Genomic DNA, 15,448 nt, shown 5'->3' on the forward strand with positions numbered 1-15,448 from the left:
ATCTGATTGCTATCCAAATTATGCCTTTGATTAATGGAAAAGCAATCAAGATTATCATAACTACCTGAAAGAACTTCTCATGGACTTTTAAAAGATTAAAGATATGGCTGAATTAAGTGTATAGCACTGGAATGTCCTTAAAAATTCCTGTTTCTGTGAAGTAATAGAACTTCCTGTGTAAATTGCTTTTGCTGCCACTGTAGTGGAAGCAGTTTAACACTTCCTGTAAGCTTTCCCCAAATCATTCCCCAGGCTGACTGCTTCCATCCATGTGTCCCTAATGGCCATCAGCAGCAGGTTTCATTCAGCTGTTCCACAAAGGTGTGGGACAGGTAGGACAGGAGAGCTCCAAGACTGGCAAATCTCTTAACTCAGGAATGGAGCATTAGAGGAAATTAACCAGTTTAGTCATACATTTTAGGCTTTTATCTCTTAAAATTTACATGGGGTTTCTCTTGGAATTCCTTCTAATTCTTGTATATACAAAGTATATACTACTTTTTAGTATCACTTCCTAAAAAGTAGTCTTTCATGGGTAGAGGTATGTAGGAGACTTGTTGGATTTCCTGAATGACTGTTGGTGTACCGTGTATAAATTTTTCAGTAGCCAGTATGCATTATACATGCTTTCTCTCAAAGGTAACTTTCTCTTTTTTAATGAATTAGAGAAGAAATGTAAAATTAGAAAGTCAGGGTCTGAAGAGTGATCTCTCAGTTGCAGTTTAACTTGCAGCTTTCCTTTTGTAGGTACAGATTTGTCTTTATATTCTGTTGTCCCTGGATTGTTTCCATCAATGCTTCCTACAGCCAAAGCAGGATAGGTGAATCTGGTATCAGACAAGAAACTGCAGCATTTTTCCTGTTGTTTTTTCATAATCTTTGAAGTGTGAGCTCCTTGCTGAGAGAACTTAAACAAGGGTTTCAGTATGGGAACTGAAGTTCAGTCAATGACCTCTAGTCCCCTGGAACCAAGGTGCTCTTTGGGCTGCATCAGATGAAATCATCAGTGTTTCTAAGCTGTGGAGGAGCTGACTTGTTAAACACAGCAATCCTGATGAGCTGCTGTTTGCGCTTCAGGTGCCGTATGAGACCCTGAACAAGCGGTTCCGGGCTGCCCAGAAGAACATCGACCGCGAGACCAGCCACGTGAGCATGGTGGTGGCCGAGCTGGAGAAGACGCTCAGCAGCTGTCCCGCTGTGGACTCTGTCGTCAGTCTGCTCGATGGGGTTGTGGAGAAGCTCAGCGTTCTGAAACGCAAGGTGGGTGCTGTTCTGCCTTCGGTGCTGTGCTGTTTGCTTGGGTTTTCTTTTCAAGGCACAGGCATTCCTGAATCTTTAAAATGAAACTTTGCTTCGCTGTGCTTCAGAAACACAATTTGGTGGTCCTTGTCTAAGTAGAACAAAACAAACTTCTGTTGAGAGGTAAAATTAATAGATATCTGTAGTCCTGGAAAGGGCTTTCTTTACTAACAGAAAAGAAATAGTAGCAAAATGAATTGATTTGTACAATTCCTGCTTGCCTAATGGAAAGGTTTGTTTAATTGAATAAATTGATCACTGGAATAGCAAAACAGGTAGAAGATGAAGCTGAAAAATGGGAAACCCCCAGTGCAGGAATAGTTGTATGCAGTGTTGAGACTTCTCTGCAGAAGAAAGTGCAAGTTTGTCCTGGATTGTTACTTGAATATTTTTACAAACACTCAACTTGCAATTTGAAAGATTCCTAGGGAATATTAAGAGCCTTTTAAACAAAATTTGGCAGGATAACCTACTTCTAGCTGTTAAGCTTGAACAAAATACAACCAGCCTTTCATGCTTTTACCACATTTTTCTTAGAAAAAGATGTATATGTTCTCAGAAAAAGAAGCATAAGCCATCCTTATTTTGGATGGGAATATTACTCATCCCTAGAGTCATCAGAACACTTACTTGAAACAAGTCTTGCAGAAAAATGGAAATAGCTCTGTCGCTTGACTTGAGAGCAGTGCTTCTCCAAAAATAAATAGATGAAACATAAAAGCAGAGTCATTTCATTGAAACTTAAATGAAATAACCAACAGATATAAATCTTGTGACAGTACTATGTGAAGCATCAAAATACCTTGGAGGTTTGCAACATGAAAATAATGCTGTCATATGTGTTGATTTGGGGTTTTCTGCTTGAACAACTTAGGTGTTGAAAAGCTGTTCTGCTGAAGGCTTGATAAATTAATTGCTCTTTTCATCCTTGGCTTGTGAGACTTAAAGAGGTCTTAAAGGATATGTTTTCTTCACTTCTCTGTTACTTACAGAAAAATAGGAGCTATTTCTGACAGAGGTGTTGTATCTTGCTGGTAGGTGTGTAGTAATGATGTGGAGGAGTAAAAGTTATTTACTTGTTAAAGCTTTGCTGACTGTGGGGGTGTGTCTGAAGGCATTGCTGAGTGTTTTGGGTGCAAAGCTCCATTTTAGATTAATTGCTCATTTGTTTTTGACTGCCTGAAAGACTCTGGGGAATCTTATAGCTACTCGGAAAGAACAAAAGGCCAAAAAAATTATTTAACAGTAAAAGTCCTCTGAAATACAAAGGTCTTGTTTCTGCTCCAAACCCTCAACTCCCAACTGTCTTCTCTATAATCTCTGCCCCGAGCAAAATTATTGTTTTCTTTAGAGCCTTTGGACCCATGTGGGATCTCTGTTGCCTCCTGTGTTTAGACAAGGATCTCATGAGCTGCTGCGATGGCCATAATAGAATTGGATGGTTCCTTTATTTAACACCTCACTCACTCTTGAAAGAGAGCTTTAAAACACAGCAGGTTTCTTAGGTTCTGAAAATGATCCTGGGGAAACCTAGGCCTTTGTGTTCTCCCTTTTGTATCCTGTTTAATATGCTTGTTCCCTCAAGTTCTGTTAACATCCAGCAGGGCAAGTCCAGATAGACTTGCTTCAGAGGGTTTTAAAAAGAATCTGCAGCCTTTCTGAACATACTAGAAGGATCAAAAAACCAGCAAGAGCTGTATAAGTCCAGATACAAAGCCATATAAGAAGAGCCCTTTGGAAGCAGAAGAGGTCTAACCTTTGTGCCTGGCTGCCTTGAGTTCTTAGTTGTATTCAGAATATTTCTCAAGGTTGCCTTCACATCTGATAATACTACAGATATCTAAAAAGTGAAAGTGTGTTTGTCTTGAGTTAGTATTTGCCTGCTGCATAGGAAGAGACCCAGTTTATAACTCAAACAAAATACTTGTCACCAAACTCTGTTACACAGTAAAGCTCGAGTCAGCAGCACAAGTAACTCCAACTTCAGTAATAAAAATAACTTATGCTAGAGATGTTTACATGGATGTTAAGAGACTCTTGTATGGTGACTAGTGTTTCAGATCCTTGAATTTGATATCAAGGGCCAGATCAGAGTCAGGCTTAACTGGGGGGAAGAGGGGAATAAGCTCAGTGAGCTTTCCTTGCAAGTTTTCTCTCATTTAACTTTGCTTTTCAAATGCTGATCCTTCCAGAAGAAGTCTATGGGTAGGCATGGTAAATGCAATTAGAGCCAACCTGTGCTTCCAGAGCTGGAGCTGTATCATGTATGATACTACAGTTTGAGTTCTGGAAAGGTCTCTGTGTCAGCATGGAGTGCAGAGTGGGCTGCCAAAAGCCTGCCAGGTTCTGCCTCTGCCTTGCAGCTGCCAGAGCTGTGCAGTCATTCCAACACAAGGCAGCAGGTTTAAAGTCACCACAGGGCAGCCTAACGTGCAGTTGCATCACCAGTGATGTATTGTAGATGGGAAAGGTACTAACCATCCTCTGCTGGTTTGCCTTTACCTTAGCAGGCACAATAAAGTTCTGCCAGCTCTCTGGAGTTCTGTAGCCTGACCTGGCCCAGAGTTGTCCCATGCTGTGTACTGAGTCAGCTGGCTTGGAATCATGGCTCTAAGGGTGAAGGAAAGCAACTGAGCTGAGTGTTTTGGTTTTAATTAAAAATATTGTGGCAATACCTTGAGGGATTGGTGGGTGTTTTTTTGCTGGGTATGCCAATATGTTGGTTTTAAATCATCAATCTATTTTCTTTGGACAAATGTGTTTTCCTAAGTAAAGCTCCTTAACAAGGGATGCACGTTCCCACAGTAGCAGAGTTATATATAAAATAATACCAGTTTAACAAAACTGATGATTTTGAAAAACTGCTTTCAGATCCTTGAATTACAGGTGCCAAGAGGCCAACCATTTGTATAATTTCCATTATTGCATGACTGATGAAAATGGCTCCAGTGTATTAGAAGTAATGTGGGTTTACTCTGCATCACTCCTGAGTAGAACTAATCCAGCAGGACAGCTGCTGGAGGAAGAGGCCATGCATGGGTTAGAGGTGGAAATTTTGCCTTTCAACTGTTTGGATCAGATTACTCCAAACCTTCACAAAGCTCTTTGCAGGCTATTACAGCAGTTGCTGCCATAGTTGATATGTTTCTGGTTTTGGATAAACTGCAAATTAAGCAGAAAAATGTATATATTCATAGTGTCAAATAGATCAAAACTTACTTGTGTGCAAGAATACCTCAGAACCGGACCAGCCATGCAGAAGCTTATGCACTGCCATAGGCAATATCTCTAAACAAAAGAGACACTACTGGGAGTAGCTGTATAACACATAAAGAATGCTTACAAGCAACGGCTGTGTTTTGCTTTAAGAGGAGATGGAAAGCATGCAGCCCTTACTGCTGGCGTTTCCTTTCAGGCCGTGGAGTCCATCCAGGCCGAAGATGAGAGCGCCAAGCTGTGCAAGCGCAGGATCGAGCACCTGAAGGAGCACAGCAGCGACCAGCCCGCCGCCGCCAACATGTGGAAGAAGAAGCGCATGGACCGCATGATGGTGGAGCACCTGCTGCGCTGCGGCTACTACAACACAGCCGTGAAGCTGGCCAGGCAGAGCGGCATCGAGGTGAGGCCGCTGCGGAGGAGCAGCTGACAGTGGCAGTAGAGAGCAAGCTGGGAAATGGGAACAAGCTGCTTAACCTCAGAGCAGCTATTGTTATCTATTGGTGTGCCTTCCTGCCTAATGTTTATCTCTTAGCATTTTAAGCTTGAGTTTGTTCTCCTTCCTTGGCATAAATTGTGTTTTAATGCATTAAATAAGTCAAAATTGAAGGCATCGTTTTTAGTCGCAAATTAAATACTTTTGGATAAACACCTTTCTCTGTTAAAACTCAGATTAATTCTCAAATGTCATACAAAATTTCTTGTTAGAGGCCTTTAGGCTGCTGATTAAGCAGGTGGTGGAGCTTCCCATCTGTCTAGGCCCACTCAGCTGATACGTGTAGGTGACCAGACTGAGCAGAACAGCATTTGCTGATTGCAGGAACAACTGTTCTATTGTATCATCCTACTGTTTAATGCACTGAGAGAAAGGCTGGCTTTTACTTGGGAAAAGAAATTTTGATACAATTTGGGTTTTTTAGTAGCCATTATATCTTGCATGATCCTAAGAACATTTTGCTGGTTTGCAAATCGCCATTTTGTGATTGTTGCTTTCCTTCTCACTGGTGAGCTAGTTGGTTTTGCTTGGGCTCACAGTGGGTTATGAAGTGTTTGCAGTTTGTGTACCTTGGTGTAGCTATTTTATGCAGACCAGTGAATCCTGATTGTGGTCCTGTGACAGCCAGGAGGATATGAAAACTGATTTTTCAAGAATTTGCTTTTTGTCTAGAGAAATCATGTTTTGCAGATTTTAGGTAGCCTTTGCTATTTGATCCTGAGTGGTCCTTGAATCTTGTTTTGATATGCCTGATTGCAGAAGGTATGCAACTCTTCTAGTTAAAATCTTACTCTAATAAAGATGCTGAAAGTTGAATTCTCTTACATGAATTATGTACTTTGCCTTTCTTAGGTGGAATAGTTGAACACATCTCTCTCATTTTGTTGGGGAAAAAATATATTTTTTACTGATGTCAAATTAGAGCATATGTACTTGTTCTTTGTTGTGTAACAGGGACCTATTTGTCATGTGTCTCTTATTCCTTGGCTGCTTTGCTGTCTAATCCTGTTCAGCCAGCAGCAATTTCAGTAAATGCCAAATAGGAAATAGCATGTAGAGGCTGAATAGAAGTGAGAGGGGAAGTGGGTTACAAAGTATTAATAGGAAATAGTCCTGAACAAATCAACTGAAGAGGCTGTTGTGCCTCACTAGTGAAGTAGCCCGTGCATGTGAGTCAGAAATAGCCAAGGCAGTGAGCTGGGATAACTGCAGCTTGACTGCTCAGCAGCTCTTCCACTGCTGGTAGCTGTTTCCCTCTGTTCTGAGCAGGAGCTCATCTCTGCTGAATCATCATGTTACTGCACCTACTAGGTCTGCTGAAAAAGCACTATGGAAATATTTTCACTTTCCTAGCAAGCTCTGTTATGCCTGATTAAGTAATGCTCAGCTTTGGTTTGGCCATGAGCGTGGAAGTCTTCATGACATACTGCAAGACCCTGTGGTGAAAACATCATACTTAAAGCTTTCCATTCTGTTTGTTGAATAGAAAATTTTGTGTTGAAAAGCAAGTTCTAAATAAGATTATTTACCTTCTGTCTGCAAGTCTAACTCTTTAATTTGCATAACATCAGAGTAATAACACAGAACACAGTTGCATGTTGAAGGCACTGAGGCCTTTTTTGTTCTAGTTCACTCAAATTATGCATTTTAGTTAGTGTTATGGTTTGTTTTGGCTTAATGAAGATAAGACTTCCCTCAGTTTCCCTGATTTGCACTTGGTCTGACTGTATGGCAATCTTCTTTGTGAACAGCTTTTACAGAGTATGATTCTGGGACGTGTTTGTTACACAGAATTTGTGGTTTTGTTGGTTTAGTAAGGCAGCAGCTTTGTTTCTTTTTGTTCCTTTCTTGCTAAAGGATGTGAGCATTGAAATGTTCTCTAATGCTTCCAAAATACCATTTCGTTCTCTCATGCCAAGTAATCTTTGTTTACTGTGGTCTCACCTGGCATTCTGATTAATGTCCCCACCACCACTCTTGTCTTGATGTTGTTACGACTGGGTAGACATTATACCCTAAGTAAGAACCTGAAAAAAGTTCTGTTATTGTTCAGCTTGTCCAGCAGCCAGAGGTGAGGTGGGTGCACAAGATAAGCAGGGCCCGGTGATGTTCTCTGGTGGCAAAGACAGTTGAGCAGCACTCTGGGTTGCCCTGGGATCAGCAGCAGCAGAAGGGAGGTCTCCAGCCCCTGGACTCACCCCTGCTTAGAGCCAGTGGAGTGCTGTACCAGTTCTGGGCTCCCCAGCAGGCACAGGGACCTGTGGGCTCTCCCTGTACTTGGAGATGCTCAAACCCCACTGGAAGGGGAAAGATCCCAAATAACCTGTTAGAGGTGACCCTGCTTTGAGCAGGGAGACTACACAAGGTCAGAGATCTGAACCTCAACCATTCTGTGACTGTTCCTCTGCTTGTGGGGCACATGGCTGAGGTGCCCTTTGCTGCTCCTCGGGGAGGCTGAAGGAAGCAGCTTTTTCAGTTCAGTTGTAGCTTGGGGATCCCAGTTAAACACTTTCCAGGAGCTGTTAGACCAGTCTTGGGAGCGAGTCTCAGCCTGCCTGGTTGAATTTCTTGTGTGGCTCCTGAACGTGAGAGACCTGCAGAGCTGCCAAGGTGCTCCATGGGTGAAGCAGGTCAGAAAGGATTCTGCTTCAGTGACCAAAGGGAAACCATTAAATCACCCCAGTGTTTGGGCAAACTGTCAGCTGTGTGCTATTGGCAAAGATTGACTGTGTGCCACAGTGTACAATTCCAGTAGGTTTTGATGGCCTGTGACAAATTCTGGGCTATTTTCTAAATTAATTACCTCCATAGGAATGATAGGCTATCAAGTCTTGTAATAGAAGATAAGTGCTTAAAAAACCATGATTATAAAGTAGGAAGCAAACAGAATGGAAAGCAATGCTGGATGTAAAAAATTACAGGGAAATTTTAAATATCAGAGTTAAGAACTTGCTCAAGTAAGGAATAACTGGGCATAAGGCATTTATACAGCATAAAGTTATGGCAATATAAGAAATAAATTCCAGACATTAAATATTTGTTATATGTCTTTAAAGAAAAGTAATGCTATTTGGGAAAGTAAACCAGAATGTAAGATTAAAATAAAAGCTGACAGTCAAAGACAGAAATGTTTGTGCCAAAGTAAATACGAGGTAGAGGGGATTCTATTGTGGACTTTTTTCTTGATGTCTTCTGGCTCCATAATGATGTGAAAAACAGTTTGGGTTGAAGATACAATCTAAATGTTATGGGTTTTTTTGTTGCATATGAATAAAACTCATCAGTATAGGCTTATTAGAATAAATAGAATCAGAATAAGGTCATTATTGCAGTGTAATACCACATCAATATGAAAATGCCTATTTTCATCTGCAGATTCATATTTTCAGCTAGCTGGCAACGTTGTCTGTTGACTTCAACTTTGTTATTTCATGTTTTGTTATACTGCTGTCTCATTCCTATGCCATTAATTGATATGCAGATCTAGTTTAGGAAGAGTGTGTTCCAGTAGGAAGTTGGTTTCTGTTTGTAGATAAATTTTATAATTAAGCTATGTATATGGTACTTAGTGTACTGTTTCTGGAGGTGGTGGGGTTTAAAATTGTATTTGTTTTTCCAGCCCTTTCCTTAATAGGCTAGGAAGAAAAAATAAACATGTAAAGTGTCTTTACATTCTTTGCTTAATTATGTATAGCTGTAGTGATTTTTGCCTGTAGGACTGAAAACAAACCCAGATTCTGAAGCTTCCAGTCTCCCTTATCATATGCTGTAAATCCTCTTTCCATCTTTGCTTAGCTTATTTTAGTAAAAGGCTGTATCTCCTTGCCTTACTGCTCAAGCTGTACAAAAGCTGAACAAGTGGCAATGCTTTTTCTGTGAAGGATAGCATAAATTCAACCTAATTCTTGGTGTGTTGGGGCAGGGAGCAAATTATTCAAAAATCTGTAATCCACTGAGGAACAGAAGAGTTACTGCACCCTGGGCAGGGTGGGCAGTGACACTGGAATGTGGACAGTTAAATGCTTGAGTTGAAAAAACTCTTAAATGACTTAAAAGTTGTTAATTTCACCTTAAATCAGGGATTGTGTATATCAATTAAAATTCTGCCAATTAATGTTCTTAGATCAGTAATTAAGTACATGCATCATCCCTCAAGAAACTTAATTAGCCCTTTGCATTCATAGCACAGTGTGCTTTTTGCTTTTGAGAGCTGAGGGGGAAATGAGTATTCCATTGACTTAAGGAGTTTGGTCTAGACATATGACCATTGTCATCACTGATTGGTATCAGAAGGGCTTCTTGACACTTCAGGTATTGACAATTGACACAGTCCCAAAAAGATAGTCATTTTCTTGAAGTGGGAGTTCAGGTCTCCAGTTATTGTCAATGGTTTCCTTCCTGAGCTGAACTTCTATATCTCTGGTAATGGTTATTCACTGGAGAATGTCAAAACAGGGCAGATATTGAAAAGCCATTCTACAAGTGTTTGTCTTTCAAAGTAGTAAATACATTTATTTTAAAAAAATTAATTTTGTTTAAATAAGGAATAGTAGTCATTGGAAAAACTGATTATCTTCCATTCTTCTCTCCCTCCCTTTTGGTCCAGTTATTCTTTTTTACTGCATCATTGCAGCTTCAGTTTCTGTAAAGCTGTTTTTGGAGGGATTAGCCTAACTAGAAAAGATACCTGCTACAAATTCAAGCATGTTCCACTCTCTTAATTTTGTTACAGAAAGCTGTGAAATCTTATTTGATGTCCTGTGGTATAAGAGAAACTTGAATTCCTAAAGTCAAGCTTCATGGCTTTTGACCAAATATCTGATCCCTTCTTTTTCCTATTCTATATCATGTTCCTATTTTCAACCCCAAAGCTGAATGTTCTTTCCTTGCTTTAGAAAAGTGTTCTCAGCACTGTGATATGGATCCTTCAGCTGACACCTCAGTAGAATACTGCTGAAGGATTTCTGTCTGCTACAGGGCAAAATCTTCCTGAAGCTGCTCTTTTTGAAGTAATCCATCCCCTGAAAAACTGTTTCTGCTTGATAACTCTCAGAAAATGGGAGATAGAAAATAACCTGCACATTTGAGATCACAAAAAGGAGCAGTATTAAGTCTTAACTCAAAAAGTTAAAAGCTGAATAAACACATTTTTTAACAATCATGCTGATGTACCTTTAGAAATCCTCCTTGTTAAGATGCATAGTCTGAGAATGGCTTGTAGGCAAACACACACATATGTATTAAAGTAATTAATCAGAACACATTTATATTCATAACAATTCAATTTCAAATAGGTAAATAATATTCATCATAATGCTTGAATGTATTATTTACTTTGCTGTCGTGCAGAACACAGCCAAGCTGACTTTCCAGATGCAGGCTGAATGGTAAAAGGTGCCTTTTGCCAGGAGCTATTTGTGTCCCTCTCGTGTGACTTGCTGTTCCCCCCCAGGAGATGTTCCAGGAAAACTCTGTGTGAAGGAACTCCTAAACTGGCAGAGCTGATTTAAAGGTGCCAGGATTTAGCTTGTGCTGCTTGGAGTTACCTGCAGTACCAGGCTATAGAGAGCTGCTGGGAAACTCCTTTAAATGTGTTGTGGCTGTACCCAGTGTAGGCATGGCAACTCTGAGTGGATTGCTGTAATGAATGTCTGGGTGTGTTCGTCTGAATTTCAAAGTGCTGCAATTCCTGCACAGCCTTACATCTGCAGTTTGTCCCAAGCATCTTGAGGAATTAGAATTATGTAAATGTGGAATAGTCAAGATTGAAGCAGAATAACAAACTTCCTCATTACAAATCATTTGACACTTCAAAAGCCAACAACGTGAATTGTGCTGTGATGTTGAACATCTTGGTTTTTATCAGTCTGTTTAGACTAAGTGGGTTACCTGTAGTGTATCATAACTGAGCTAATTTATTACAAAATACTTACTCTGGAAGGCTGCTGATGCAAGAAAAATTCTTGAATTGAAATTTTATCTAAATGGGGAATGATGATGTCACCTGGAGATTACCCAGGAGTAGAAGAGGTTTGGGTTTAGTTATGCCTCTTCTTACTGTCCTTTCTTCCTGCCAGACATTCCCTCAAAGTAGAAATCTTACCTCACATTTAACACTTGCTCTTACTGCTACGTTAGATGACAAGACAATGTTTCGTTAGAGTGTGTGTAGCTGCTAAGACAGACTGATCCTGCATGGACAAAGGCTGCAGGGCTTGTGCTCCTCTAGCAAAGGAATGGTGCCTTTCCTCTGCTAGAAGAGGCTATGACAGAAAATGAGGCACTTGTTTTTCTGCCCAATGATGCATCTTAAGCTCTAGAGGCTTTGTCACACTACTGTAGTGTAGTCATTTATTACTGCACTTAGCATGGTATAACATGCTGATGGGTAAAGGTGCAGCCATTTGCTGAGCTACAAAAATTGCTGAGGCAGGAGCAGAGGATGCGTTGGGAAAACAGATTGCTAATAACCAACCTCAGTGCTTGCTCCAACTCTGAGGCTCTTCAAGCACTTTATGTCCTTGAGTGAAAGGAGCTGGATGAAACACTTCTTTGTGCTTGGCTCTGGAGCAGCCAGTGCCAGGATATGGATAGTTTTGGTGACCACACTTTGGAGAGCTGTTGGAAAAACTGGATGGAGGGACAGAATGACTGGAGAATGTTATGGGTGGATGCTTTGGGTATGTGTGAGAGCAGAGGTCAAATACCAAGGAGTTTTGTAATCTAGTCAGAAAAATAGAAGTTGGACACAAGTTTAGAGCATGAATCAATCACTAGAACTAATTAACAAAAGTACCAGTATCCTCTAATGCTGCACAACCTTGCTCTTCTGACAGACACTGAGTGTAAGATCCTGGGATCCTGCAAAAACAACCAGACAGAGCTAAAGGTTGGTGCTGTGATGAGGGTATGGAAGATGCTCTCATGTGAAAGCTTGACTGTACACCATGGGTACTCTGTTTACTTGGTAGACAAAAACATTTCTGCCTCTTCTGTTGATAAATCTGTGGTTTGGCTGTCTGTTTTTGCATTTTTCCCCAATAACTAGCTCTGCAGCTGCCTTTGAGTAGGACATTCTGTCAGTTACTCTCTTTAGTTTCTCTCTAATCCTGTTAATGTGAGTAGCATTATAACACTTAATATAGCTTAATGATCTTCAGACAGTGTTATTTTATGAGCAGGGTAAGGAGGCCCTTTACTGTTAATTTGTGCCCTACTTTAACTGGTCTTCAGTAATTGTGGTGTTGCTGTATTGTCACCACCTCTGCCATTATTTTCTTAATTTGTGTCTCCCTTCAATGTTAGTGCAGTTTATACATGCTGTGTTGACTTTGAAGGAACTGTTACTCCAGCTGCCTTGGATTGTGCTCCCAATTCCTGTTACTGCCATCACAACCACCTGCACTGTCCCCTCTTCACCTGCACCTGATTTTTGCTTCCTGCACTTATTTTCAAGTAGGCAGTGTGACTGTGCTGCTCTCCAGGCTTCCTGCTCCTGCCAAGTGATGCCTCTTTCACTGCTTCCCACTGTGGAAATGCACTGATCTCTTCTTTCCTGTGCTCTTACCTTGTAACTCCTTGTGTTTGCTTCTCCCTGAGCTGTGTAACAGCAATCGCAGCCTGACATGATGCCTGCATTGGCTGTGTGTTCATCACAGGGGAAGTTTTAACAAATGAATATATTACTACAGAAGACCAAATTGACCTCTTTGTTTGTAACTGTTCATTAGTGCATTTCTATTTCACTTCCCTAGAACTCAATTGTACTGAAGGTTGTGTTGCTGTGCAGAGTATGAGAGTAGTCATTAAAAGCTTAACACAGCTTTTTCTGAAGTTGTTGTTTGAGTGATCTAAGTGTTCATTGTATTTCATACACAAGTAGTTTACCATGCTGCTGAACACTGGAGTGCATCAGCAAAGGCTTTTTTATGAGGGTAGTGCTCTTGTGCATGTAATGTGTACAGATAGACATATAGTCAATCTTACTAAAGCTGTTATTGGTACATACTCTTGGCAATGAGCCACTGATAGCTTGAGGCATACTGGCCTATTTTCAGTTTCATATTGATGTTAGCAAGCAATTAAAAATAAACAATTTGCATTTTTGAAAAAATACATAAACAGCATCCTATGATATTATGAGTTGCTTATTTTATACAACACATAGCCTATTTTATGATGCTTTTTTCCACTGAGGATACTTACTTTTCTACAAAATGCTGCCTTTTCTCACTGAATCAGATCTTTTATTTTATCTTAAGCCTAACATTTCTTTTTTGATGAATTAATCTTGTTTTGAAAATGGCTTATAGGAGATCTGAAAATATCAAGTATTGGGTGTTCTAGTACCCATTTCCGGTTGGTTTTGTGCCCTGTTAAAGATTCTCTTTTCTAATGTGAAATATTCTGGGGGTTATGTTAATACACAAATGTTCGTATAAATTAGAAGGGATTTTATCACACATTCCTTCTAATAGCTTTCCAGACTTGTGACTGGAGATCTCATAAAGTAAAAGTACTTCAGCTCATGTGCATAGCAAGGACCACTGGAGAGGAATGACTTGACCTGATTGCTCCAAATTTTAAAATGTTACATAAAACTCCTCATGTGAACACTACATGAATTTCTGTAAGTTATTTTACTACTGCAGAAAAGATGGTTTTGTTCTTTTTAAGTAATTTCACATACGATCTCATGCAAAGTTGCTATTTTTGTTGCATCTGGTGCTGAAAATTCTGAGCAGCTTTCCTGGTGAATGTAGAGCCACACATGTAGAGCTCTGGGTTTTTTCCAGCTCACTGCTGAATTCTCTTAATTGTGCACAGCCTAAAGTTACAGCCTTTGTTTGGCTTTAAATTCAGTTTAAAATCACATTTTTATATATATTTGCCAGTTTGGTTCACAACCTTAGAATAGATGTAGCTGTGTTTAATTTTAAATTCATATGAAGCTTATATATCTGCCAGTTAAAACAAATTACCTAACTGCCTTTATACATACCTTCTCATTATTTCACAGCTATTATTCCTCACAATATTTTTGTGAATCACTTTTTCTTTTCTGTGACACAACCACATAAATTCATTAAGTCCTGGGCCCCTTTTATTTGTTCTCTTAGTTTTGTTGTTTCAGACTAGTGTTCATTTTTGCTGCAGTCTTTATCTCCAGTGAGGACGGGCCCTGCTGAGGAGTGAGCCCAGCCCAGCCCTGCTCACACTCAGCAGAGTCCAGAAGCTGTTCAGAGGAGGGGATGTGCATAAACATGCCTGGGATGTTCTCTCTGAGAATCCATCTGAGCAAATGGGATCCAGCTTTTATGTTGGCCAGGAGTATGTATCTAGTAATCGTCATCATAAAGGCATCCTCATTCCTCACAGGATTTTATACCTAATAATTGGAGTTCTGTGCAGAATCATGGGGTTGGTAACCTCCCTCCCTGGAGGCACTTGCAGCTTACAAAGAAGCAGTGATATTTTAAAAGCTATATATATGTAAATCAGGCAGAGCACAGGGTGATGGATAGCTGTATTCTTGTTTAAATAAGTATCTCTGCTTTCACTGGAGTGACTTTAGCCTTCATGTGCAGTTTTCTCTAATAAAATGTCTTTCTCTGGAGTTTTCACTTTGTAATGGAATTAAATAGTTCTTTTATGATAAAGTTCACCCAGTGTTGAGATAGTTACCCTTCTAAAACCTGGTTAGTGACTGTTGTATAGAAGGGAAAGTTAGTTCATTTAGTCCAATATCATTTTTTAAAGCAGAAATTATGAAATCCATGTGGCACTCCCTGGTTTGTACTGTGCTTCCCCCCCCCCCCCGAGTGTCTGGGTAATTGTTACCAATGCTTAATGGGATGTATTCTCCTCCTTGAGACATTTGAGGCTATTTTTCAGTACAGCTGTAAAATTAAATGAAAGTTTCATGTAAATTAGTCTTCCTGCCCAACCTCAGGTAATTGTGTATTTGCAATCAAGTGATTTAGGCAAAGTTCTGACAAGGCACAGAGGCTGGAAATCTGTGCTAAGAGTTATGGTTTGATCCAGCACTGAAAAAATCAGAGTGTGGGGAAGGGTTCTCCTTATTCTGCAGCACGGGCAGGAAAGTATTGCAGCCCCCATTTCAGTATGAAAGCTGAAAGTGTGAAATGAAGGGAGATGTTTCTGTTGTAGAGGGTAATTAAAGAGTTTAGAATTCCTCTTTAGTTTATGTACAAGTCAGAAAACATTTGCAATGGTGCTGAATACTGTCATTTCAAAGGGGAGTGTGTGGCAACAGATTTCTTGCTTCTGCTTTTCCTGCACCTGCAAAATCAAGTGGCAGTATTTCTCTAAAACTGTGTATTTACATTTACTTAATTTTATATGTAAATTATATAAGAGAGGCACTTTGTAGCAGCCTGTGAAATCTTAATCGTGTTTTGGGAGCTGAGAAAGACC

General features: G+C 40.1%; 1 protein-coding gene across 6 annotated transcripts in view; it reads left to right on the top strand.

Annotated features, from left to right (window-relative positions):
• The window catches only part of MAEA (macrophage erythroblast attacher, E3 ubiquitin ligase), a 49,056-nt gene that overhangs the window by 16,429 nt on the left and 17,179 nt on the right, over window positions 1-15,448 (top strand). For 5 of the 6 annotated variants that reach the window (XM_063157952.1, XM_063157947.1, XM_063157951.1 and 2 more), the window contains 2 exons: window positions 1,078-1,260; window positions 4,715-4,918. In XM_063157952.1, coding sequence (XP_063014022.1) covers window positions 1,078-1,260; window positions 4,715-4,918 — 387 coding nt within the window. The remainder of the gene's footprint in view (window positions 1-1,077; window positions 1,261-4,714; window positions 4,919-15,448) is intronic. The other variant, XM_063157950.1, reaches the window with a different exon arrangement.

The sequence above is a fragment of the Melospiza melodia genome, chromosome 5, assembly GCF_035770615.1.
Source record: "Melospiza melodia melodia isolate bMelMel2 chromosome 5, bMelMel2.pri, whole genome shotgun sequence".
In the NCBI taxonomy this organism is placed as follows: domain Eukaryota; kingdom Metazoa; phylum Chordata; class Aves; order Passeriformes; family Passerellidae; genus Melospiza; species Melospiza melodia.